Source organism: Rhinocladiella mackenziei (genome assembly GCF_000835555.1).
Source record: "Rhinocladiella mackenziei CBS 650.93 unplaced genomic scaffold supercont1.7, whole genome shotgun sequence".
NCBI lineage: Eukaryota > Fungi > Ascomycota > Eurotiomycetes > Chaetothyriales > Herpotrichiellaceae > Rhinocladiella > Rhinocladiella mackenziei.
In genome coordinates, this window is record NW_013550598.1 from 1,575,800 (window position 1) to 1,600,989 (window position 25,190).

The window sequence follows — 25,190 nt, forward strand, 5'->3', positions numbered from 1 at the left end:
CCGACAAGCATATCCAGGAGAATCGAGAGCTCAGAGTTTGACCGGTTGGTCCAAAAATTCCGATGATCTGCTCTCTTTGCACCGTAATGGCTGTAATCCTACCGGTACCTGCAGGGCTACCACTGTACGCAGTAGTCAGCAGCTGATAGGCGAAACACGGACTTAGACACGAACGGCAGGAGAGAAACGGGTGGAATATTAAAAACAGGTCCAACAATAGAACGGGACTAGAGTATATAACGACACCTGAAAAAAGGGAAGAAGTCAAAGGCAAACGAGTGAAAGTAGAAGGGACTCAGCACTGTCAATCTTGAATTCACCGCTATCTTATATGTAGGAATTTTGTCTGAAGCCTGTCACCCGAGAAATGAGCATTTTCGAACCCCCTTTCCCTTCCCACGGCATGCATGGGCTTCGTTGAGATTAAAAGCTGCAGCAAGGCACTCTTGACACATGACTTGCGGGCATGGGCATGATGCCTGCAAGCTGCAAATTTGTTGGTTCTTCACCCTCTGGAATCCTCGTGGCGCGTCCACTGCTTGCCTAGCAGTCTATGCGTCTTGACACGCACATGTCAAGCCATCGGCTGATTTTGAAACGCCCAAAACACAAAATTCTTGCCCGCCAACTCCAGCCCTCTCCCACCAACTTGACTCGGCGGCGGTACGACTTCTCGCCAAAGTTCATGCTACTACACCAAGACCAGGGACGGGGTCACCATCCGACTTGGTCTGGAATCACGATCTTTCATCGATCCCCTTGTACCACCAAATTTTTCTAGACGAGTCGCTGATACTCCTTTTGCAAAAGAACTACGACCATCGGTTCACAAGAAGTATGTTGGCAAAGGTAGAACGCGCACGGCCCGAATGATTTCCAGGGAGATGTCATGCTCTACCTGTCACTTTTAGAGTTCGACGTGTCAGAATTGTCGACAGCCGACCTAGCAGGATCCCCTCGCTGATCCTATCTTGAAGCTCTCCCTGCCAAACAGTCATTGATTTCCTCAAATTCTACGTTTGAAGAGGGGGAATATCTGCATCTGGGCTTTGACTCTCGGCTCAGAACGCACGATCAAGATCACCATTCGCGTGGCAAGACAGGGATGTTCCATGTTGTCTAGCCGTTCAATGCAAAGGTAAAAACGAATTGTGGCTGCAGAAGTCTCAGAAACTGTGTGAAGGAAGGCGGAGGGGAAACCACGGAATCCGGACATGTACAGTCAGGCCGTTGGGAATAGACTTCTCAACTACCAAAGTCGTAGAGATACCCGCCTATTGGGTGTGTAACCATCCGGAAGAAAAGACCGAACGAGGACCCCCATGAATCCTTTTTCGTGTTGTGACGCCAAAATTCCCACATCGGACTGACACAGGATTCACCTCGACCAAGAATTAGTATGAAGTCGTGCTGCCCTTATGATTAGCGCTCAATTGATGATCTTGTGACAACGACAACACTTCAGGAACTCTGAAGACATATCAGCGGCTGAATTGCGCACTCCTCAAAACACCCACCACCCTACCCAGCACGAAATCAGCTGAAACTCTGCCATGACTGGCGAGCCTGGGATGATGAGAGCCCTTTCGAGGTGCATGGGCATCAATGCAGCATTCTATAATGTTGCCCGCCGTTGCCATCGTTTCAGCTCGGGACGAGCTGATCAAAATCAAGAAATAAGCAGTACGGCATAGGCATTCGACTGCATCTCGGTTAGGTGAGTGTTTGCAAGGCATCTACAACCTCAGACGGTCCTGCAACGACGAGTTGAACTATACCGCGTGTCGTCAGTTCGAGGCCAGGCATTGTTTTGAAGATCCAAACAGTCAAATTCCAAGCCGTCTTATTCATGGGGGCTGTGAACTTGGAGCGGCTTGGGACATTTATTGACCATTAACACAGCTTCAGCCAGCCCTCCTATCCAAAAGTGAGGAAACTTAGGGAAAGGTGGAAATTGAGGCGCAAAATGAGGTGTATAGTGAGAGAAGATAAGAGTTTGGCGCCACCAGTTACTGAACCTGGAGGATACACGAGGTGAGGTGGCATCGGATGATTTCAAGCCTGTCGCAGCTGGGAAAAATCCAGGAGCACAGAAAGGCGGTCTTGTGTACTGTAATACCGAAGACGAGTAGCAATTAACGGCCATAAGAGCCCCTTTCTATTCCTGATCCTGGCTGCAGTCTTGGCGGTGTGGCATTTGCGGCTGACGATTCAGAAGGAGATCCATCATTCGGTCGTTCCAACCCCCTCCCGCGGTGCCTGGAAAAACGACCCTACCAAGGTCTCGGATACGAAGAGAAAGGATGGACGCTGAGCAAGATGAGTGGCCATGATGCAGATTTGCAGATTTGCAAAATGAGAAGGCCAAAAAAAAAGGAGCTGACGCCATGCCCAGTGAGCTCCCCGAAAGGAGGCTGAGAGCCACGATGCTTGACTGTATATCGTTAGATCACTCGTACTTGTTCAAGCTCGAGCAAATCACTTCAGGGCGTGAGCTGCGCTAGGGGCTTTTGGTGGGTGTTGGTTGTCGCGCAACAACCACCATCGATCTTCGCGAGTGACAACGCGCGCTTTTTTGCTTCTTGACCAACCGGCCCCCCCGCGTCGCTCGTTGTCGTAGAACTCGTTGCTGGTGTCTGAATGAAACTAAAACAAAATCTTCAGCTTCCGCTCGTTCTCCTTGTTTATTTTCACCCACCACCATCGAGAATCCTTCTGCATATAACTCCTCCTACTTCCCTCTTGTGTACGCCGATCTCCACCACCATTACCTACCTGTCCTGCCTCATTTCCACTCCCATCTACATAGTCTGAAACAATGCGTTTCCTCTACGCTGCTGTCGCTGCCCTTTGCGCCGTTGTGGTGTCGGCTCAAGAGAACAATGCCATCAGCATTCCTGCGGGTCAAAGCACCTTGGATGTGACAGCCGGTAGCCCTCTGACCATTGAATGGACCAACCCTTCAAGTGGCACCGTCACCATTAAGTTGCAGCAAGAACCCATCACCCCTGAAAGTGGCATCACGTTGGCCAGTAAGGAACACCCAAACTTTGCCTGCGCTCTCTGCAGACTCGGATCCTGACAAAGGTGACTGTAGGTGGAATCCTTGCCTCGACCGGAACTGCGACCGTTCAGATCCCTCCTGCCGACGAAGTCAACTCTTTCCAATACACAATTGAGATCATTGACGACACCGACCCAAGCAACATCAACTTCTCTCCCAACTTCGGTATCCAAGGCGCCACCGGAACTCAAACTGGATCTTCCTCAACCGCATCTTCTACCGGCACCGCTAGCACGGGATCCATCACCAGTACTGCCACCAACTCGACCATCACCGGGTCAACCGAGTCGACGACTGCCACCACCACGACGGATTCTTCAAGCACCAGCGGCACCAGCAGCGAGAGCTCAGCGACCACCGCCAGCTCTGAGACGACTTCGGAGTCGAGCTCGTCAACTACCTCCGCCGCTGCCGCAACTGAGACCACTTCTGCTCCAGATTCCAACGAAAACATGGCCAGTAGTTTGAAAGTCCAGGGAAGCTTCCTTGCCATGGCTGTCGGTCTCATTGCAGTTTTGTAAAGGACCACGCCAGACGAGAGAGACGATGCCCCATGAAAATACAAATTGAACCATGCAAAATCAAGCAATGCAGTGTGCGATCAACGACCATGATCCCAAGCTCCCCCATACGTCTTATATTCACCCGTCTTGCTTCTCAGCAGCAGCTTGTGTATATAATGGATCTTTTCTCTTTCTTGCCCTTGTTTTTACCTTTTTTGCGGTGGGGGAGGGTTGGTTTCTCGGAGTGTTACACCTTAGGTTCCATCAGAGTCGATTGGAATTTAGATGGGGGCATCCGTGCTAGGCCTCAGGGTGGGAAGGAAGGTTGGACATTTGACATGACTGCGTGGCAGACATGAGCACATATAGTATTGCAATTGGAGCGGGCGCTTGTAACCTGGAATTAGGGCTTGGGACATCGTTTTCAATCCGAGGTGAGACATTGCTTTAGTGGATAGGCATCAAAATAAAAATATGGTAGTTGCAATCCTCTTGTCTTCTTCCCTTGCATAAGTAATGTGTCTGCTCTTCAACACAAGGTTCCGGCTCAAGACTGCAACCTTTTCGGGTGCGCATGAGCGGATTGCTCATGCAAGGGATTTTGAGTCATATTAGAACTTCTTCTTGACTGCAAACTCTCTGAAGCCAGCATACGATGCAGCTAACTTTGACTGACTCTGTTTTCACACAGAAAGGGAATAATAAAGATGAGCTTGAAGGATTGCAAACGAAGAGCGTTTTTGGGCAGGTGCAACAGCACGTGAATCGCAACGGAATGTACCCTGACTTTGTCACTCAAGCATCCACAGTCCACGCAATCAATATGATACATCACTTTAGTCAAGAGCAGAATGGGTTACTTTGACTTAGACGAAAGGATTCAATTTTCTCCATCAAGGCGGCAAGGCTAATGGTGGTCTCACCTTTTTTTTTTTTTTTTTTTTCCCAGTGTGAAGGTACCTCCAACCGCAATATCAGGCATTGCAGACAACAAAGCCGTACCCTCTTGTGAAGCCTTTACCACCGAACATGATTATGATTCCTATCTTTCCAGCGAGTTCAAGGTTTTTGAACATCCTCGTCATTCCATCTACTCATCAACCTCTGGAAGTATCACCTTATACTTGTCGATACGCATGAGGGATCGGCATCGCCTCACCTCCGTCAATCCTCCTTTTCCCCTGTCTCTCCCTCTCTCTCGAGTTCAAACGCCACGAGGACAAGCAATGCAGCTGAAGCGAAGAATACCGAATAATTTCCGACTTCGGAACCCGAAACCATCCCCATCCACCGACTTTCTTCCCATACCATGCACATTCCATTCTATCCCACTACATCCCAATATAGTAACACCTGAACCCAGCCATCTCGTGTCATGATGGAAACAAAACTGGACGACAAATGCCAAAACACACATCGCGAAATCTCGGGGCCAAAGGGGACGCTTATCATCCAGCATCCAGGTGATAGGACGAAGGACTGGTGTGGTAAACTACCTCGCAAACAGCCATTGGATGAAGTCACGTTCAAATAGATCTCGATCAGACAACGCAACAGCCGATGTGTCGTAATCAATCACTCGCATACGTTCTGATCGATCACGTTATGGAAATCTTTACGTACTCAAATCCATAAACTCTTGCTAGAGAATTTCACCGGAGCAAGACCCAACTGGTTTGGGCCAAGGTCATGCGTCCTCTTCGATTTCAGACCTCTCTTTCCTACGGAAATGTAAATCCATGGTCGTGGCAATGGCTGAACCGAGGTCCAAGTCTTCCCATTTGGCAAACGTGGCCAGAACATTCCAACCCCTTGGGAGATCGCTCCTTGTCTGCGGCGCACGAAAATGTTGCAAAAGTCAAAAACGCCTTTCTGCCAGTTCGCAGTCTCTATCCCGGCATCGCCTTTGCCCTATCCTTCGCTTCCCTCCCACTGCCTTTAACAGACTAACCCGAAGAATTCTGACCCAAATTGTGGGAGTTCGAGATCCCGTCTATATGTGCCCAAATGGTAATTCACTCCAATCCCAATCCCTAGGTCCCATTTTCATATATACAATGTGTATCCTCCCCCATAATTCCATAGTTGCCTGGCCATTGAAGAGCGAAATCGTCCAGAATCAATCCACCTGCTTCTGATTTCCAAGGGGATCCGTGTCCTGTGAATCTCTCGGTAATGTGGCCTGTGTAAATTCGTCGGCATTTTGTTGTAATCACATTCGCAAAAGGGTCCAATTCCCAAACGCCGCGCTGTGCTGTTCTGAAAAACATCAAAAATTCCATGCAACTTGACACAAATTTCCACCCAATTGGTCATTTTCGGCTCCAACCCACATTCCATATCACGTGGGCAATATCTCGGAACGTGTTGACTGTGTACATCGCTTGTCCAAAAAGAGTACTATTCATGGCAGCTTCTTCTTCGTTCTCATCATACGGCATAAACATACCAGATTCGGTTCTTCTCAGGTGGGGATGAGAGGAGGAGGAGGAGTCGTCGTCTTCTTCCTCCTCCTCCTCCTCGTAAGGGGAACGGTCCCCACCTAATGTCGATTGGGGATGCCACGGCTCGTCAACGACTTCCGGGTCGTCATCAATAAGGAAATTCTGACTCGGTCTTGGAGGTCTCAAAGTCTCCTGAGATGGTGAAGGAGAAAGCTTTCGTCCATTGGGCCACAAGCCAATCTGTCCGTTGGAGATCTCGGGGGGTTCAGGGGTATCCGTCCTATACTTGAGTGTGGTGGATGGCAACGGCACGATGGTCTTTGACTCATTGCTGAAGCTGCCACGAGGTGTGCTACAACGACCAGATCGTAAGGATGGGGCCATCATCAAGCCCCCGTCATCATCTTCGTCATCCTCGAAGATGGCCGTTTCCTCCTCCTCGTCTGGCTTGTCATCCTCTTCGGAATCGATGGCTTGCACCTGTCTGACTTCTTCATCGAAGAGGACGTGCTTGCATTCAGAGGGAGTGGGAATATCCACAAACGTAAATGACGAGTGGGGTGCTCTATACCCAAATAGATCATGCTCAGCCGGAGTGTTGGCCACCGACGTGGTGGAATATCGAGGTAACACAAGTTCAGAGTTGCCTCTCCGGAGGATTGGACGGCCGTGGCCGGGGCTCGATTGCTGCACTCTTATTATATCACCCGCCCTTTGCAATAGAGAATGTTGGGACCTGGATCTCTCTAGAATAGCAGCAGACGCCGACTTCTTTTTCAGAATTGGCTTCTTGGAAATGAAAGATGACGAGTGAGACAATCGGCCGTTCACTGGAGACGTATTCCCTGTCGACTGGGCTGTACTTCTGCTTGTCTGCAGGGGGCCATATAACCAAGTCACATCACAGTCCTTGAGCCAATTGAGAGTTTCGGGTGACACAGTTTTCAGGCGGTTTTTGGCCTTCATCCAAGACCTCCATGACGCATTTTCAAGCCGAGTACCGTTGGTTAGACCTCCCCGTCTGTGGACGACATAGCTCCACGACAACCAGATATCTTCTTCGATCCACTCATGTGAGAGATAGTCCACATGTCTGGTGGGTTCCGGTTCTATGGCATGATCATCCTGCGTAGTCTTCCTGGACAGTAACAAATCCTCAACGGCGGGACTGGGAATTTGAGTCGTATTATCCTCTGGTTCAATGGAGGGTGGGGTTGGTCGAATTGGCTTGGGAGGGAGCGCAGGAGGTTCAAAGGCAGGAAACGCCATATCGTCATCCTCGTCAATATTGTCTCTCTGATCCAAGGATAGACTACTGTCGGGAGTGGAAGCGTAGGAATCCCGCCTGGAGGAGTAGGTCAATTGTGGTGAGGACGGTGCGGTAGAGGGCGCGGAATCTGGAAAGGTCCTGGCATAGTGGCGATGGGGTAAGGAAGACTGTTGGTTATGATTTTGGCCGAAGGATAAGGAATTTTTTAAAGAGGCAAGGTCAGGATATGAGGATGAATGCAAAGGACTCGAAGAAAAATGAGAGGCTCCAGATAGGGGAGCCTGTAGGACGGTCGTCATGAGAACCAACTCATGAGCTACGATCACCCTCTCTCTCTGTCTTGTTGAGCAGATTCCTCCCCGAGGGACCTTGGTCTGCAGCGGAAAGGATTGCCGAAGGTCTCGACTGAGGATGAAGCTGGTGAAAATGTATCGCCTTGAGTCTTCGTCCACAATCTATCGTTCTGCTTCAATTGTAGAGTGTTCAAGGTACCTGGTGTTGAGCTCGAGTATATGGAATGGCGCAGGTTAAAAGTCCTCTGGTGAGGATCAGGCAATGGCCGGTGATGTGATGACCGACTGCGATGGTGGCCGATTGAGGTTTGCAGTGGTCTCCAATATGGATAAGGGAAAAGAAGATCGGGAACCGTGGGTCGCAGGTTTACGTTTAGTTTTGGCTGAAAGAGGCGAGTGTGCAGGATTTGTGGTTTGTGGGAGGAGGAGTGGAGTACGTCGCGGTTTTTTTGGCTCGAGTGGGTGAGGGCCTAGTGGGCGCTCGGGTGGGGGATTGGAGAGGGTGCTGGAGAAGGCGCCGAGGACGAGAACGCGGGAGGACAAAGTTTAATTCTGGCCAAAAACTTGAATGCTCCTCAATGGAGCCCGTCAAATGGAGCGTGCGCTCGTGCAGCCGTTCCCGAACGGCCGTGCAGGAAAGTCCAGTCTGTGCGTACAAGAGCTTGGGCGCATTTTACCGCCCAACAGGATGAGCCCCGTATCCGAGCAACACAAAGTTGATTTAGCTGCATTTCTTGTCGCAGGTGCTATGGATAGTACTGGGAGGCAAGCTCGCAGTAAGCGAATACCATCAATGTTTCAAGGCCTCGTGGTCGAGTAAATCTAACTTGGCGGGCGTGGGGATGTCCGGGAGAAGGAAAAAAAAAAAACACCAGTTGGGTGGATGAAGAGCGGATGGCGATCACGATTACTAGTAGCATGTCAAGTATCAAGAAGGGAGCTTACTGCGAATTGCTTAGAGGGGGGGGGAAAGAGCTGCGCGAGAGGACCCAAAAACTGGAGACTGGGGTCCCAGGCCCTGGGGATGGCATTCAATGATTGATACAAACGGCCAGCCAAAAAAAAATATATCAGCGAAGATTTCCAGAGTGAAAAGCCCGTCTTGTCAGATTTTGATTTTTGGCTGGAGACGTTGGAAAGGTAGCACAGTGATGGCTGGACGGGCTTGGTCAGACATGAAATTATGGAAATCCCCTCTTGGTGCCTAGAATCATGCCCACTTGGCCTGAATCACAGCCTATCGAATCGCTTGTGGGCGTTGTTTCTCTAGATAGAGTGCTGTCGATTGAGATTGCGGGGAAGAGACGTCCGGCGTCTGTGGGTGGCCCAAATAGTCCAGAAGGATTGACTAGCCTTTGGGCAAGTTTGCCTACAACAATTCGCTGCATTTAAGAAATTATTGTCGATTGACTCATTCAATATATTATTCTCTGTCTCAGACTGACCGATCATAAGGATGCATATCTAACCTAAAAGGGGAGGTAACGTGTAAATTTCACCAATCTTACTCTGTGCCTACGTTGTCTCATCTACACTCAGACACAGACTTCAAACCTTTTTTCCACCTTTCAACCTTTCACAAATTCGCCGCAGCCGTCTTTGTTGCCCGCCTATCCCACACCTCGCAGCTGCAACACCCATGCAAGTCAACCTGCTGCTCGTAATCTGCTCTCCTTCTTACTCGTCCTCCTGCGCCCAGACCCCTCCCTTTCTACCACACTTCTTCGTATCAACATCCCACATCCGCCCACTTGTTATTACCACTAGGGTCCTCCTTATCGGATGCTCTGCTGGCAATAGACTCGGTTTCAAGCCAACTTATGTACCAGAAACATCTGCATACTGGCTTCCCCTCTTAGCACCTCCGAAAGCCCCGAAAAGAAGCGGGCCGTAAGTTGATTGACTTCAGCATTGGCTATCGACAACTTGCAGAATTCCTCCGGCTAACAGCTTCCTGTCAGTTGTCTACATACAGAGGACGGGCCCTCAGCCTTGGTCTGTGCCTGCAATAATTCACGCCTCATAATTTCTCTCGAAGCATAATCACCCCATATTGCCCTGCTCTCCCGATTGAAGACAACCGAACTGAAAATGTATCCCTGATCCACCCGCCTTGCATCACACTCTGCATCGCAACCATGAGCCACAGATTTGTCCTCCGCCACCCGAAAACTTCCTCATGGTCTGGATCAGACCAAAACCATTCAACTAAAGCGTTTTTCTCCGTAGTTTCCTCACTTTGCGTCTCACTCCGATCCCGTGCTCACTCAGGCCACAGAACACCTATTCCCTGCATATAAATTCTGCGCGCGGGCAGCAATATCAAGCCGTCCACACACTTGAAGCAGTCCATAAACTCGGGCCCCATCCCTGCTGTGAATAAAAAGCGCTCGTGGCTAGCGAACCTCGGTCAAATATCCACTTCTCAAGCTTGCAGGGATATTGCATTTACTCGCATGGCTCAACAATTGCCTCTTTTGTGGCCATTCTCTACTTTGCCATTCCGCTCATGCTCGCATCATAGGCCGGGGGCAGGGGTAAGCCTGGTCGCTTTTTGGATCTTCCTTCATCCACCCACTTACCCGTCGACGTTGGGCGTCACGACATGTCGGCAATGTGCTTGAACCAAAGCTCTTAGTGGCGTTGACAATGCTGCTATCTGACATCCACCCACTTGGCGGCCGAATTTAATAACCTTGTTACATCTTACCAAACGAAAATCTATCCTTCAGCATACTTTTGGGCTTAACCAGATTTTTCTCCCCCCCCCAAAATCCAGCTTGCATCCGCCACAGTCTGGGGTTAATGCGAAGCTTCTCAGAATTGCGCTTGTCCAACCATCCTTCAAACCAACGTATCCCTGACAAAGGTCGAACGCACGCTGTTGCTGTCACGTTCTAACAAGCCCCGCTGATAAGGCTTTCCCGAATATCGCAAAGAAGAGATCGACGAGAAGGTGTCATGGGAAAATCACGAGTCTGTGCCAAACGCGCACTTTCGTACGGTTGTTATATCAACACCCATCATCTGGAGCCAACTGGGGCGGTTGACTGTCCCCCTGAGCACCGCTGCGACCTACTTGACTCTATTTTCGACTTTGATGCCCATCCGGGATACCATTTCAGACCTTGTTTCGGGGCGAACCCTCTTGATAAGTTGCCGCTCGCTACGCCTTATCATCCCAGTGTCACCAGAAAAACCCGTTCGCGGCAAAACGTGACTTACATTCTTGGGTTTCAGTGATCCATTCCATCTGCTCTTGAACAGACCAGAGTTAATCTCCGCAGCAATGTGAGACTCCATTGGCTGATTAAGATGTTTCTTTGTCTTGGGAATTGGAAAGCTGAGTCACATCAAATCTCCCCGCTGATCTGACCTGTCACTTTTCCTACTTAATTGCAAACATGTGTAAAAGTGCAACAAGCTCACGGTCCATTGAATCAGGTACCGCCATTCTCCGACAGTATGAGAGCTAATTGAACAGTGTCTCTTTCAGCAGCGTCAACCCCTGCGAGAGCGATATCTCTAGCAGCTCGAGCATCTGGACAGCATTGCGCCTCTGGTACACAAACAGATGTCTCCGCAAATTTGAGCAGTTCACTGACCCCATGTACTGTATAATTTCGAAATGCCAGTGTCGTGGCTTGAATATGTCCCGGTCGGAAATCCCAGCCTTAAACAGATGAACAAAACGCGAGGGTCGCGTAACTCCAGCAATTTGCGAGGCTAATCTTCCTTGCTTCCCGACATCAAATACCCCGCCAACGACCCGTATGTTGATCAAGGTTCTGGGTCAGTGGCGATATCATTGGGATTTGCCATCACCTAGGTGCTGATGGTTCGATGCCGTGCGTCTCGTTGCATCAACACTATGCGCCGTATGTTGGCTGGACTTCTCGTGCTTTGGTAGTCGACATAACCGTCTGGAGACAATGGAGGCCCACGGATTGTAGCGTCCAGACACCATTCAGCATCGACCAGCATCTGATATGCAGGGCAGCCTTGTCAATAAATTCACCAAGACGCGCCCAGTTCGGGAAATAGAAACAATGAGTCGACGTCTTCCTTTCTTCGCGAGCCGAGAATGGTAAACACCAATCTCCAGGGATCATGAACGGGGTTTAGGTATCTGTTGATCGCAAAAGAGTAGTTGCTGCATAACCACAGTCACTAGTTGACTGGTGTCCCAGAATTGGCCAACTTCGATCAGTTGCGTTGTCATCCCCGCTCTTTGTGCGACTCGATGATAGATGAAACTATAGATCCCTGACTTGCCTTTTGTAGAGTCCAGTGCTATTGACAGATGGAACTCCTGACAAGTTGGTAGGAGGGGATTTGTGTCTCAAATCTTCACATGCTTCTGTGAGAGGTCTCTCCGACGAAGTTCGTCCTGAGAGAATCCTGGACTTACCCCTCTGAACTGAAGCCACCCGTTTCCACATTGTCTTTCTGATATGCTGGTGCAGTCAGAAGGGACTGCCCATAGCTGCAAGTGATATATGCATGTTCGTTGTCTCACCATGGCTATCACGGTGGATCTCGACGGAAAATTGGAGCTTTTGCTCTGATGCCGAGTCGGTGAGCTCCATCGGACTGCTCCGTGGGTCATCTCCATATCGTTGTCATACCCTTGTGTCAGAGTTCAACAACGGGTGGCGGTTCGAGGTTGAGAGAGTGGAGAACTCAACAAAGTCCTAGAAAGGCATACCGGTCTTTATCGATGGCTGACCTCCACCAGGATAGCCTTGTATAAGGGACACCAAACAGAGCAGGCAGGTTCGAGAGGGGGTTTCATTGGCTTACTTGAAAGAGATATTGTTCGATGAAACAGGAGGACGAACAGGGACAAAGTGGCATGCGTAAGACCGAGAAATCTCGATGTATCCCCGTTATTTGCACGTGCCATGAGCATGGAGACTAGCCCCGCGGCTAACCGATGGCTTCCCCCCCCCCCCTTGGCAAAAATCCTCCAGCGCCTCCGACCAATCTTTTGCGCGGAGCGTTTTCACGGCGGCGAAGATGAGTGTGGACAGTCTGCAGAAGCCACATGCAACAAACACTGTATGCGCAATTTAGCATATCCCACCGGTGTGACTTGATAACCTCGTCGATATCAGGCTAAATCAAAATGTCGGCGGAGGTCCCAACAGAGCCCGCGGGGCCTCTAGCCAGGCAAGTTGTGTATTGCGGAGGTAGGAAATCCCATCGACCCACAGGATATTAAGTGAATGCTAACCCCCGGGGTTCTTCAGTTTGCACTCTTCCACCAGAGGTACGAAATCTGTTTAGTGTTTGGCCATAACGGCGCTTTGGGTTAGTTGACCTGATCGAGGATCAGTACTGCGAATTTGGTGGGACGGTCAAGAAATGCGAAGAATGGCTTCAGAAGAACCACCCTGATATGCACCAGAGGTTGTACTCGGAAGGTGTGTTGCACCAATATCAAATAATCTTCTCGATTCTAACACCTTTTTCGTTCACACAGAAGCCCTGAGTGCCAACTTGTCTGCACTTTCGGTCGATGCTCAGAAACGAGCAGAGAAGGATGCGGCCAAGAAGACGGCCAAAGCTGCGGCGGCGGAACAGCGCGAGGCTGAGAGGAAGGCCGAGGCCATGGTTGTCATCAAAAGAGTCGAACGAAACAAGCGAAAATACGTCACGGTGGTGTCGGGACTCGAGGAGCATGGACTTGATCTAAAGAAAGTGGCCAAAGAACTGGGCAAGAAATTTGCAACGGGGAGCAGTGTCACTAAGACAGCCGCAGGAGGCGAAGAGATTACAGTTCAAGGAGACGTGAGCGATGATCTGTATGACTGGTTGGGAGAGAAGTATCCCGAGATCCCGGAAGATAATCTGGACATGAAGGATGATGTGAAGAAAAAAGGCTGAAAATGAAATTCCTTGACGGCGGCCGACTTTGTTGAAATGAACACAAGGCTCATGAATGACCAGGATACTCTTGGTCGTCTCTGCCAAATTGTACGCCAGATTCCATCCAGACTCCTACATCCCCCTCCTTTTTCTCTTGGGCCTCCTCACCATGTTTCACTGCCGTCCGTCTAGCCGAGTGCTTCGAGTGTCAACATGCCTAGCGACCAGGGCCGACATTCCTCAGACCATTCTTCCGGCTGGGTGTCGTACAGCAGCAGCTCTTCTTGCAGTGTCGGTGATGGAGTTAGTTCCAACATCAGCCTGCTGTCGACATTGAAGCGGAATTCCTGGTTGACGTCATCCCCACTCTTCCGCCGAGGGACGACTTTTTGGCGTGTACAGCGTAAAGACAATCAAATTGGTCATGATTTGAACAGCGTCAATCGTGCTCCTCGGCTTGCAACAGCTAGAGCTATCCCCGGTACTAGAGCTGGGGCCGGAGCCAGTTTGTCTGGGGAGCCTGAGTCGGAAGAGCCTGAATCTGAACCTCAACCTGAATTGGAGTCCGGGGCTGTCCGGCACTTGTCACAAACTTTTGCTTTTGCCCAGCGCAGCCAATTGAGCACTACCACTACTGCAACCACCCAAACCCACACTCTCGCTCCTCATTCTGATCGACACCCTCGACACGAAAATCCACGCGATTCACCCTCCCTCCCAAATAGAACACCAGATATCGATCATGGCGACTCTCACAAGACATCGCGGATTTATGTTGTGCCTCCTCTTCCTCCTCCTCCTACGTTGACCTATTACCCGCCGCTCCCTCATGCTCATGCCTGGTCCCAAATCGCGAGAATGGATCCTAACAACCCGACTCAAAGTCCCAATCTGGCTGATCTCCTCACCAGCCTATCGAGCCATGAAGATGCCAGTCGCAAGATGGCAGCCTTCAAACTGCAGTCACTCATCAACGACCCATCATTCGCCGAACATTTTGTTCTTGCGGGCGGTCTCCCCCGGCTGCGATCCCTGATTCTCGAAAGCAATGGAAACACCCTGGCATACAGTCTTGCGAGCTTCGCGAGATTATTGGAAGTCGATCAAGGTTGGGAGGCGGTCAATGACCAGGTGGTTGAAAAGGCATGTGTTCGACATCCTGTTTGAAAGAGGTGAACAAAACGTTGACCAAACTCTCCGTAATCTAGGTCGTGGAACTTGTCGTCTGTCAACCTTTGGTCAACATTCTCCGAGGCGCTATGGCAATGCTGGTTTCCATTGTCTCACGACCATACCACGCCGATCGAACATCCCAACTCAATACCACCGATAATGCTGGCGGATTTCAGGCCCTCAAACCTGCCATCGCCGTCTACCCACAGTTTCTCGAAATGCTGGTGACGAGATTGTCTTCGGCAGACCATGCCTTGTGCGCAAATGCATTACAGTTGATCAATTCTCTCATGCGCGACGCGATCACAAACGACAATGAAACGGAATGGCCCAAATTCATCAAACGGATACAAGACCTCGGCGTGATCAAGGCGGTTTACGTGCTGATGCAAAGTTCTGCGTTGCAAGATCTAGCACATCCTCTGTTGGAGTTTCAGGCATTGACCAAAGTTCTACTCAGACGGTGGAGAGATGTGCCAGTTGACCTGGTGAAACCTGAACATCGACGCACCATCAAAGCCGTTCATCTCTCGAGCAATCCCGAGAAGCAACCTGAGGACGAGGTTCGGAACGGGGAGTCCAAGCCCAAACATAACCCTTACAAATGGAGACGACTCGGATTCACCACCGAAAATCCGGAACCAGATTTCACGAACATGGGGTTTCTGGGTATGATGGATCTTTCAGATTATGTGCGCAAGCATCAAGATGAATTTCAGAACATCCTCCTCGAACAGTCAGTCGCGCCGGAAGAAAAGCGATGCCCACTGGCTCAAGCCAGCCTCACGGTAACGGCAATTTTATTTGAGCATTTTGAGGTGGACAAGATGGATTTGGAAGACTCCAAAGGTTATCTAGCTCTTGAAAGTCGGACCAATTTTGACAAGGTTTTCAGGCCCCTGTTGTTGCACTGGAGCCGACTTCACGTGGCGGGATTACACGCATTTTTCAGACTCTGGAAAGCAACCGGCGCCGAAACCAGTGACTTCTCCAAGATCGTCGAGCTGGTCCGGATCTTGATTGAGAGCGTGGTTGGCGGCGCAGATCGCACCAAAGGAATTGAGGAGATTGAGAAGGAAATGGCCGCGTTTGAATACGGCAAACTTCGTGAACTCCAAATGGAACTTCTGGAATTGACGTACGAAGACGTCTGGGGTCAGCACCTGCGCGGCGTAAAAGAGGAATTGCAGGGCGAAGCGTTGCAATTTGTCAAAGAGCAGAGAATCCGATGTTTGCTCGCGGGAGCGTGGTTTCCCAACGGCCTGACGTATTCCGACCAAGAAGCCGGTGGTCCGGTCACAGAGAACTCCCTCTTGCACAATTCTGCGACCAGCTATCGGTTCATCAGGTTGTCGGAAAATCGGAAATACTTGCATTGGGGGGATTTCGACGAAAAGGAGGAGCAGACACCACCCATTTCGAATCTGAAAAACAAGATTGACTTGTCGATTGTCTCTTCCGTGGTTTCCAATGTGACGGCAAATGACCGGTCATCGATCGGATCGGATTCGACGTTGAAGGAATTACCACACGACAAGTTCACCACGACCAAGATCACCATTCACGGATATCTGCCCAAATCGCGCAGTAGCCGAGAAGGACATTCTCGAACGTCTTCCAAAACCTCATCGGCCCGAAGCGCGTCCAAAGAGTCGGTCTTGCTGACCTTCCAACCCCACAGTCACAGGACTGCTTCAGAATGGCTCGATGGTCTTTTGATGCTTCTGGATCAACAGCCGATTACGGCTGACACCAACCGATTGATCAACACGATTAGTGATTATGGACTGAAGGTGCGGCTATTGAATGTGAGATTCAATGACGAAGAAGGAATTGTGGAAGGGATGGACGGGATGGATGGACCTGAGATTCCCAGCCGAGAAGGATTAGATGACGACTACTACTATGAGATCTGAGCTGACAAGGAGTGGAAGTCAACGGTGAGGAGGATTAGGATATTTTTGGTTCAGACTGGTTCGTTGGATCACATCCATTTGGAGTTTGCAGAAAGTTGGAATGGTGTATATAGGGAAAAAGGTCACCATCGAGATGCGGGAGGAGTCCAAGAAAGCCAAAAAGGGAGATGAAATGGAGATGGGAGTTTTGGATCTGATTCTTGTCGAGATACCCGGTTGCACGGAACCAATTCGATTTGACTTTGATATCAAAGAGGTTGTATTGCCCAACTTAGGGATCGCGCCATCAAGCTCTTTTATCAGAGGGATGGTCTGAGTCGTATGCGCCTCGGTGCCACCGAGCCTATCCTGACTGCCTAGTAGAACCCAGGGCAGCCTCCTGAAAGACTGGTAATGAGAAATTCAACCGAGTCATGCGACCATTTACCTTCGAGAAGAAATGGAAGGGTTACAGCATAATCATACCTAACGAGAGATCTCCGGTTGGTGGAGGAAACGAGGACACGTTGTTTAGACGGCGGCGTCGATTGGCAGCGGAGGTACCGGGGTCCGCCATAGACTCTTGCGAGGATGGAGTGTTCGGTCAAGACCAGGCACAGCAGATTTCATTTGATAAGGTGCTTGTGTTCGCCTCTATTCTAACTGGATCAAAGCAGCCTCGGGACCCCCCGCGTTCCTAAACACCGAATCAATCTGCGCCTCGGGGTAGGTTCACTGGCAGTCTTGCCCTCACCTCGTTCCCAGTGACAGCCTCGAACCAGGGACCGCGGTCCAGCCGATTGCACATTGGACATATCAATGGCCACCTTTGCTAAGGTTACAATGGATCCCGCCCGCGTGTCCCCGTCGCGTGTCTAGGCAGGCATGCCCACCCGATAAGGCCTGTTCCACGATCCATACAGAGCCACTGATGTCAAGCTAGCAATCTTCCTCTGGCGGCTTTTAGTTGCTCTGCCAGGTTGCAAGCACCACGCTGTGCAAGGCCCTTATGACAATAAGAGAAGGTATTTCCCTTCATAATCGTGATATGAAGCGAGACCCACGCTTGGAGATTTCTTGGAGTGCCTCTCGCAGCTCTTGATAAAGCTGTGAGATCCTTGTCGTTTCCCCATCTGCTTTCTCTCATTGTTCTTTTGTTCCTTGCCTTGTGGTATGCTGAAGGAGACTGAAGAGGCGACCTAAGACCATTGGCGTTCTGCCGTTTCCTCGAGTTAGTGAAGGTTTCCAATTACCGACACACCTCTGTCCATTGGCCCTGAGAGAACAAGACGACAAACAGACAGAAACAGATACCAGAAAGAGGTGGCCCATCATGTCTACTGAACCGTCCAAGACAATCATCACCGACGATGAAATCAAAGAGGACCACCATCATGGATTCGCCCAGAGAGTGCGTAACAGCATCTCGGTGCAGTCCATCGACGAGAACACCAAGGAAGGCCAGATTTTCTCCATGAACGATGTAGATCCTGCGCTCGATGCGAAGATGCGACTCGTCAACCAAGTGTGTGCCCCAGTGTGACTCCTGAGCAATTGACCACCCCCCAAAAATTAAAAAGGCGCCCATGGCCCGAGCTGACCAAAATGCACACATTCTAGACCATTGACGAAATTGGTTGGACCAATATGCATCTCAAGCTCTTCTTTCTCAACGGCTTTGGTTACGCTGCTGATTCGTTGATTTTGTTGTTGCAATCCGTCACGGCTGGTCAAGCCGCCTTGGAATTTCAACCTTCTTTTACCAGAGGTCTCACCGTGGCCGCCTACACGGGCATGTTGGTTGGAGCCTTGTTTTGGGGATTGGGTAAGTCTTGTCATTTACGAAAAGGGAAGTATGGTATTTGTTGACAATCTTCCAAAAAGGTGCTGATGTCATTGGTCGTCGATTCGCGTTCAACGTCTCCCTGTTCACCTGTTCCATCTTCGCCATCTGTGCCGGAGCCTCACCCAATTGGTATGTCTTGGGAACTTTCACCGCTTTGGCCGCCTTTGGCTCCGGAGGAAACTTGATCCTGGATACCACCGTGTTTCTCGAATTTCTTCCCGGTGACAAACAATGGCTGCTCACTTTGATGGCGTGCTGGTGGGGTCTTGCACCCGTCGTGGCAGCTGCTTTTGCATGGCCGTTTTTGTCCATCGATAGATATATTTGCAGCGATGCGGCGACGTGCACTTATGACAACAACATGGTAAGTGATAACATCTTCCTCCGGCCAGGGAACCACGATTGCTGAAGAGGTATAATCTAGGGCTGGCGCTATGTTTGGTATGCCAATGGAGCCCTGGTCTTCGTTCTCAGCGTTCTCCGAGTAACAGTCATCCGACTGCGAGAGACACCAAAATACCTCCTCGCCAAAGGACAGGACCAGGACGTGGTGGAAACCTTCCAACACATTGCCCAAAAATATAACAGGCCGTGCTCGCTCACCATCGAACAACTTGAGGCATGTGGGCCAATGAAATCGACCTACGGCAAGGCTCGATATGGCCTTTCCGAATTCCTCGCCCATCTACGAGGATTATTTGCTACCAGGAAACTCGGTTTCTCTACTGCGCTGATCTGGCTGTCCTGGACTTTAATTGGCAAGTGACGGCGCATTTGAATGAGGCCGGATACATTACTAACCGGAACGATAGGTTTGGCTTACCCTCTCTTCTACGTCTTCCTCCCGGAATTCTTAGAAAGCCGTGGTGCCGATACGGGTGAAGACAGTCCTTACTACACGTGGAGAAACTACATGATCACCAACGTGGTGGGAATTTTCGGTCCAGTCCTAGCCGGTTTCATGTGCAACTGGAAATACCTGGGGCGGAGGTATACCATGGTGATAGGTGCATTGCTCTCCATGGCCTTTTTCTTCGCCTACACAGCAGTGAGAACAGCGGCCCAGAATCTGGGGTTTACTTGCGCCATCTACTTTACTGTCAACGTCTACTACGGTACTCTTTATGCCTACACGCCGGAGGTAAGCCTTGCTCTTTAGACTGTGGGACAGAGACTCATCACGTCACAGAGTCTGCCATCGGCTCACCGTGCTACTGGAAACGGTATTGCTGTCGGTTGCAACCGAGTGATGGGTTTGGTGAGTGCCTTCGTGGCCACGTATGCGAACACCAAAACCAGTGCTCCCATCTATATTTGCGCGGCGCTCTATATTGCCATGGTAATCGTATCTCTTTTCCAGTAAGGAATTCGACGGAGTGCTAACCTGTTCGCTCTAGGCTGGGGTGGCCATCATTATGCCTTTCGAGCCGTACGGCAAGAGATCAATGTAGACCGAAGAGTCAAAGCAAACCGCTCAAACGGCATGAGTGTAGGTGAAAGAAAAGGAGAATAATGATACCCCTCGCTCATATATTTTATAACTAAATGCAAAGGATCTTGTGTGGCGACCGCAATGGACTTTCAAATCGTGTCTTGCCCAAAGGGAATCATCTCGCCAGGGTATATATACAGGACCTTCCCGAAGCAGTTTAACATCAACGCCACCGTCTCTCGGCATCATCTTGAGTCCAATCCGTTTGGACGTTGCTTGAGCCATCAAACCGATGATCTTCTTCCTCTTTGTGTCCCATGCAAGCCGATCCCAACTGATCCGGCGCACAACTCCATTTCTTTGCCCTTTTGCTATCGTCTCTATCGCCCATTCTGTCCCCTGATTGATGGATTCCTTCTTTTCAGTTCCCGACAACAAGCAATTCTTGCCAGGATGCTTATCCTCCCCTGGCCTTTTTTTGGGAGAGGCCTCTGCTCTCACGTTCTTGATGCAACTCCCTTCCCATCATCATCTAGCTTGGGATCTTTCAGCATTCCTGCAGGATACGTTATGGTACATCGGGTAGGTAGCGAGGGTGGACCTCTCACTCTCAAGATAACGTCAAGCGATGTTTCATTCCTGTAATGCCATTAATGCATCGCCTGTCTTGCCTATCTGTGTCTGGGTTTCTTTCCATCCAGCGACTTCTCGGTTTATGTCCCGGGTTGTGGTTTATATGCAAGTAACCTGATCACCACCCCATACCGCGTTCTGTGAAACCGAAACATTCTCCTTATTCCAAAATTACCCTTCCTCCTCCTCGAGGGCTCATCGAATATATCATTTCAGCATCGAAGGCACGCCATCGCAACAATGGCAGACATCGAAGCCGATGAGAAATCCGTCCCCATTCAAACCCCCCCTGGAGGCCGTTCAGTCTCACCAGTCGACCTGGACGAAAAACGTCGTGCTGCCGTCACTTCGAACAAAACATCTGCCACAATCCTGGCCCACAGCAAAGATGCCGACGAGGCCATGAAGGCGTTTGAAACCGGCGAAATCGTCGAAGTTGATGAAGCCACCAGCAAACGACTCCTGCGCATCATTGACTGGCATTTAATGCCACTCATGTGCGTCGTTTACGGTCTGAATTACCTCGACAAAACCACCCTGTCTTATGCCAGTATCATGGGTATCAAAAAGGACATCAACCTCCAAGGCGACGATTATCAATGGCTCGGCAGCATGTTTTACTTTGGTTATCTGGCCTGGGAGTATCCCACGAACCGACTCTTACAAAGATTACCTCTTGCCAAATACTCTGCCTTCTGCGTCGTGGCCTGGGGCACCGTTCTGGCTTTGTTCGCTACTGTATCCGACTTTGGAGGCGCCGTGGCAATCAGATGTAAGTCTGCCCCAATTTCATTCTGGACATTCCATTCCATTCCATTCCATTTCTGTCAAATACACGATCACAGACGAAGCCATATCAACTTTGTTGTCATATTTAGTCTTCCTCGGCGTCTTCGAATCAGCAGTGACTCCCGGGTTCGCCCTCTTTACATCCCAATGGTACACGAAGCGCGAACAAGGCACGCGCACCGGCTTCTGGTTCTCGTTCAACGGCTTCGGGCAGATCTTTGGCGGCCTCGTCGCGTACGGCATCGCTGTCGGCGCCCGGAAGCACGGCGCGGCCATTGCCCCATGGAAGATTGTGTTTTTGGTTAATGGCTGTCTCACGGCCGCACTGGGCATCGTGTTTTTCTTCGTCATGCCCGATAATCAGCTGAATGCGCACTGGTTGAAGCCGAGAGACCGCGTGCTGGCCGTCGAGCGTGTCCGCGTCAATCAGCAGGGCATCGGCAATAAGCATTTCAAAATGTACCAGTTGAAGGAAGCCCTGTTGGACCCTTTGACGTGGGCGTTCACTTTTTATGCCCTGACGGCGGACATCCCGAATGGGGGAATCAGCAATTTCTTCTCCCAGTTGGTATGTTCACTACTCCACACACATCTTCTGGCCTATTCTCCTCTCCTCTCCTTCCCATTCCTCAGTTCATGCACTTTCTACATTTCCCCATTCGCACACACACACTCTCTCTCTTTCATGATGTATCAAACCCATTGCCTTTCTAACCTTTGGGCCTTCTTAGATCGTCTCCTTTGGCTATACTCCCGAAGAATCCTTATTGTACGGCACACCTGGCGGGGCCGTCGAAGTGGTCGCCCTCATGTTCTGCGGCTGGCTAGGCGACCGTCTCGGCCAGCGCATTTTGGTATCAATGTCCGGCCTCACTCTCGCGCTTCTCGGCATGATCCTGATCGTCGCCCTGCCCCTCGACAATAACTCCGGTCGTCTTGCGGGCTACTATCTCACGCAAGCTTCGCCGACCCCGTTCGTCGCATTGCTCTCGCTCATCTCCTCAAATGTCGCGGGATATACAAAAAAGACCACCGTCGCGGCCCTGTACCTCGTTGCTTACTGTGTCGGTAACATCATCGGACCTCAAACGTTCCGTCCAAAAGATGCTCCGAGATACAAGCCGGCAGAGATCACGATTATCGTTTGCTGGGGGGCGTGCTTGATTGATCTGGTGTTTATTTACTGGTACTGTAAGCGGATGAATCAGCTGAAAGCCAAAGCTCGGGCGGAGCCGGGATACATCAAGTTGGAGAATCAGGAGTAAGTCCACCCAACCCTTGCCTAAACTCATGGTCCCTGTCGAATTCGGTCTGCTCGATGTGTCTGTCTCTAAGAGTCCAACTATGTCCTAACGACCTCCTTTTTTGTGTGTGTTAGATGGCTCGATCTCACCGATAAGGAGAACCCGGAATTCACTTACAGTCTCTAAGTGAAAAGGACGAATGGTGCGGCCGGAGTTGGAGTTGGGTCGCGTGTGAAATAAAGATTGCGGTGAGATGGTGTACAGGGTATTGACCTCTAGACGAAAGAAAGGGGATTCGCAAGGAGATAGGAGGAAAGAGACTTTAATGGCGAATGGCATGACTGAACTACATATACCAGCGCTTCCGTCTTGAGCACAAGCCAAGGGAATACTCCAGAGACAAGAGAAGCAACCGAGAGCGCTGAAGCTCTTGGATCCGGCGCCCTTTTGCTACTGAGCCCGCGGACCTCTTTTTATATCATCCTTTTTTCTTGATGATTTCCCCTCCCTGAACGACAAAGAAGTTCTCTTTGACCGGAGCCGCAACTCAATACCTTCACAATCTTCATCTCTTCTTATGCGCCCTTCGCTTTACCTCCAATCCGTTCCTGCACACTTTCCCACTCTTCCTCCGACATATACTTCTTCAACAACGGCTTGAGACCCATCCACCTTGCCACCATCGCACATAGCCCCTGAAAATGCCAAGGCAACCACCATCGCAAGGGTCCGAGAAACCAGGCTTGAGGGAACATGACCATGGCCGTGGCTGAAACGTGTCTTTTGATTTCCGTTCCGTTAATCTTAAGGACCGGTGCCAAAAATTGCGGGAAAATACGAAAGAGGGGAGACGTACTGCATCAACATGACTTGGAAAAGACTCAACTTTTCCTTCCCCTCGGACACATCGCTCACGTACATCAACATGTTCTGGAAAAATAGACGGTCCATTTTCTCATCCCCGACGTCTTCCGGATGAGCCCAGACCATCATGACCGTATCCTCGGCCGCATCGGGGCTGGGCCAGAAAGTATGTGGTGTCCAAGGTTTCAGTTCGTGGGGATTCGATTCACCTGTGTTGGCGGGTGTGTGGATTGTGTCGACTAGCGAGTATGTCGTTGTCGTGCCTAGTTCGCCGCTCAGAACCACGAAGGTTTCGGATTGTAGAAAGTGTAGGTGTAAAGGGGGGGACTGGGCATGTTGTTTCCCTTTCTTACACCACGGATGGTCGTGCTTGTATGTCGCTCGCATCAAGACGCTGGAATGAAGATAGTTCAATTAGCCAATATTATGGTAAGGCTCTCCTAGGACCCCATATTTCATCGGAAACAGTGGGAATGAAGCAAGCAGTCAACGATCAAAGAGCAACAGATCCATTTGTCTCCTGTCGGCCACTTCCCTTAATTTCGCATCAAAGCAACTTGCCTCATTCCGTCCACAGCCCCAGAGAGGGATTCCAATCGGTTCTCGCACGAGATCTCGAAATAATACCGAAGGGTCGTTTCTTCACTTCATTTGCAACTGGAAATAGCAAACGAGGTGGGAGGTACTCACGAAGCATTTCTCTCTGCCCGAGGCTGAAGAAACTCAAGAATAAATGAACCGTCAAATAATGAGAAGGGGCCTGCGATCACGGGTTCGTCGTCCTTGGAAGGAGGCATCTTCCTTTCAACTCAAGTCCCAATTTTTCTTGTTGAGAGAGCGCGGAAGTCTGACGACTGTTTCTCGGTCCGGCTTGCCGTCCGTCGCTGGTGTCAGCGTATTTAAGTGTTGTGTGTCTCTTGTCAAAGCCTGGTATTGATCGGTGAGTCGGTCTATCGTTCGCTCTCTAGCTTCAGTGGTCTCCACAGCTAATCCTGATGCTTGGTTATGGAGTCTGCCAGCAACATTAAAAAGGAGGCAGGATTGGATAAGCATGGGAGAGAGATGTAACGACGAGCGTGGTCCTACCCCTGGTCCCCCGAATTCTCGGACTCGAATCAATGAGCATAGGAGATGTCCGATAATGCGGGGATAGGATTTGCTGTTTGGATACGAAAGCACCGGTAATCTATGTAAGATCTTCTTTGGCTTGTTGGGCTAATGATCTTTGGCAATGTTCCCCGCCTCATTCCCTTGCATTCAAGCCTTTTGGGGAGGCCCTGAGAAGCTAGTGGGGAGAGAGACCAACGCTATGGAAAGAGATGATTTGGAACTGGCTGGGGAACGATGAATGAGAGACCACAATACGAACACAGCAGTGTGGTTATCACCATAAACCACGCCCCGTTTCCGTCCTCTAACCGAGAAAGAATCTGATGCAGGCATCGGACTAGATTGTACTGTAAACAGGGCAAGACGGGATAGGACAGGGAAAGGCACTCTCGTAGCATTTACTCCTTCGGTTCTAGGTAGACTCCTAGTTGTCATACGCGCGAAGGTCCCGGGGTGTGTTGAAGTTAGGTCGTGGTCACCGCTATGATTGGATTGGATTGGACCTCCATTCCTCGAACACGAAAGGACGTAATCGGGTATTATGGTTGTGCTTCCTGAGGATCACATTAGGTAAGAAAGCTACATTGCTGGTCGCCCTCATTGGGGGCGTCTCGTCTCGTCATGGATTAGGGCTGACGTGGTAGTAGTGTACAAGTAGTTCGGGATCGGTCGTGATTCGGGTCGTAGTCCCGTGTCAGGGTGGGGACGTCCTATAGGACGAGAGTAGAGATCCGACAATGATATTACTATCCAGTGCAC

General features: G+C 50.3%; 7 protein-coding genes across 7 annotated transcripts; 5 read left to right on the forward strand and 2 right to left on the reverse strand.

Annotated features, from left to right (window-relative positions):
• Positions 1–2,818: 2,818 nt before the first annotated feature.
• Positions 2,819–3,585, forward strand: Z518_09377 (uncharacterized protein; the record flags this gene model as incomplete). The annotated part of the gene is made up of 2 exons (XM_013413333.1): positions 2,819–3,032; positions 3,098–3,585. 2 exons carry the CDS (start codon positions 2,819–2,821, stop codon positions 3,583–3,585), a joined length of 702 nt encoding a protein of 233 aa, XP_013268787.1.
• A 2,294-nt stretch (positions 3,586–5,879) lies between these two features.
• Positions 5,880–7,580, reverse strand: Z518_09378 (uncharacterized protein; the record flags this gene model as incomplete). The annotated part of the gene is made up of 1 exon (XM_013413334.1): positions 5,880–7,580. One exon carries the CDS (start codon positions 7,578–7,580, stop codon positions 5,880–5,882), a length of 1,701 nt encoding a protein of 566 aa, XP_013268788.1.
• A 5,122-nt stretch (positions 7,581–12,702) lies between these two features.
• Z518_09379 (translation machinery-associated protein 22) lies at positions 12,703–13,463 on the forward strand (the record flags this gene model as incomplete). Its single annotated transcript, XM_013413335.1, has 4 exons — positions 12,703–12,766; positions 12,827–12,846; positions 12,913–13,000; positions 13,060–13,463. The coding sequence occupies 4 exons, from the start codon at positions 12,703–12,705 to the stop codon at positions 13,461–13,463; spliced, it is 576 nt and encodes a 191-aa protein (XP_013268789.1).
• A 195-nt stretch (positions 13,464–13,658) lies between these two features.
• Z518_09380 (uncharacterized protein) lies at positions 13,659–16,534 on the forward strand (the record flags this gene model as incomplete). The annotated part of the gene is made up of 2 exons (XM_013413336.1): positions 13,659–14,594; positions 14,654–16,534. 2 exons carry the CDS (start codon positions 13,659–13,661, stop codon positions 16,532–16,534), a joined length of 2,817 nt encoding a protein of 938 aa, XP_013268790.1.
• A 1,312-nt stretch (positions 16,535–17,846) lies between these two features.
• Positions 17,847–19,810, forward strand: Z518_09381 (uncharacterized protein; the record flags this gene model as incomplete). The annotated part of the gene is made up of 7 exons (XM_013413337.1): positions 17,847–18,038; positions 18,134–18,338; positions 18,398–18,723; positions 18,784–19,121; positions 19,143–19,500; positions 19,549–19,698; positions 19,757–19,810. 7 exons carry the CDS (start codon positions 17,847–17,849, stop codon positions 19,808–19,810), a joined length of 1,623 nt encoding a protein of 540 aa, XP_013268791.1.
• Positions 19,811–20,664: 854 nt separating this feature from the next.
• Z518_09382 (uncharacterized protein) lies at positions 20,665–22,478 on the forward strand (the record flags this gene model as incomplete). The annotated part of the gene is made up of 3 exons (XM_013413338.1): positions 20,665–21,196; positions 21,303–21,781; positions 21,945–22,478. 3 exons carry the CDS (start codon positions 20,665–20,667, stop codon positions 22,476–22,478), a joined length of 1,545 nt encoding a protein of 514 aa, XP_013268792.1.
• Positions 22,479–23,261: 783 nt separating this feature from the next.
• On the reverse strand, positions 23,262–23,708 carry Z518_09383 (uncharacterized protein; the record flags this gene model as incomplete). Its single annotated transcript, XM_013413339.1, has 1 exon — positions 23,262–23,708. The coding sequence occupies one exon, from the start codon at positions 23,706–23,708 to the stop codon at positions 23,262–23,264; it is 447 nt and encodes a 148-aa protein (XP_013268793.1).
• Positions 23,709–25,190: the final 1,482 nt, after the last annotated feature.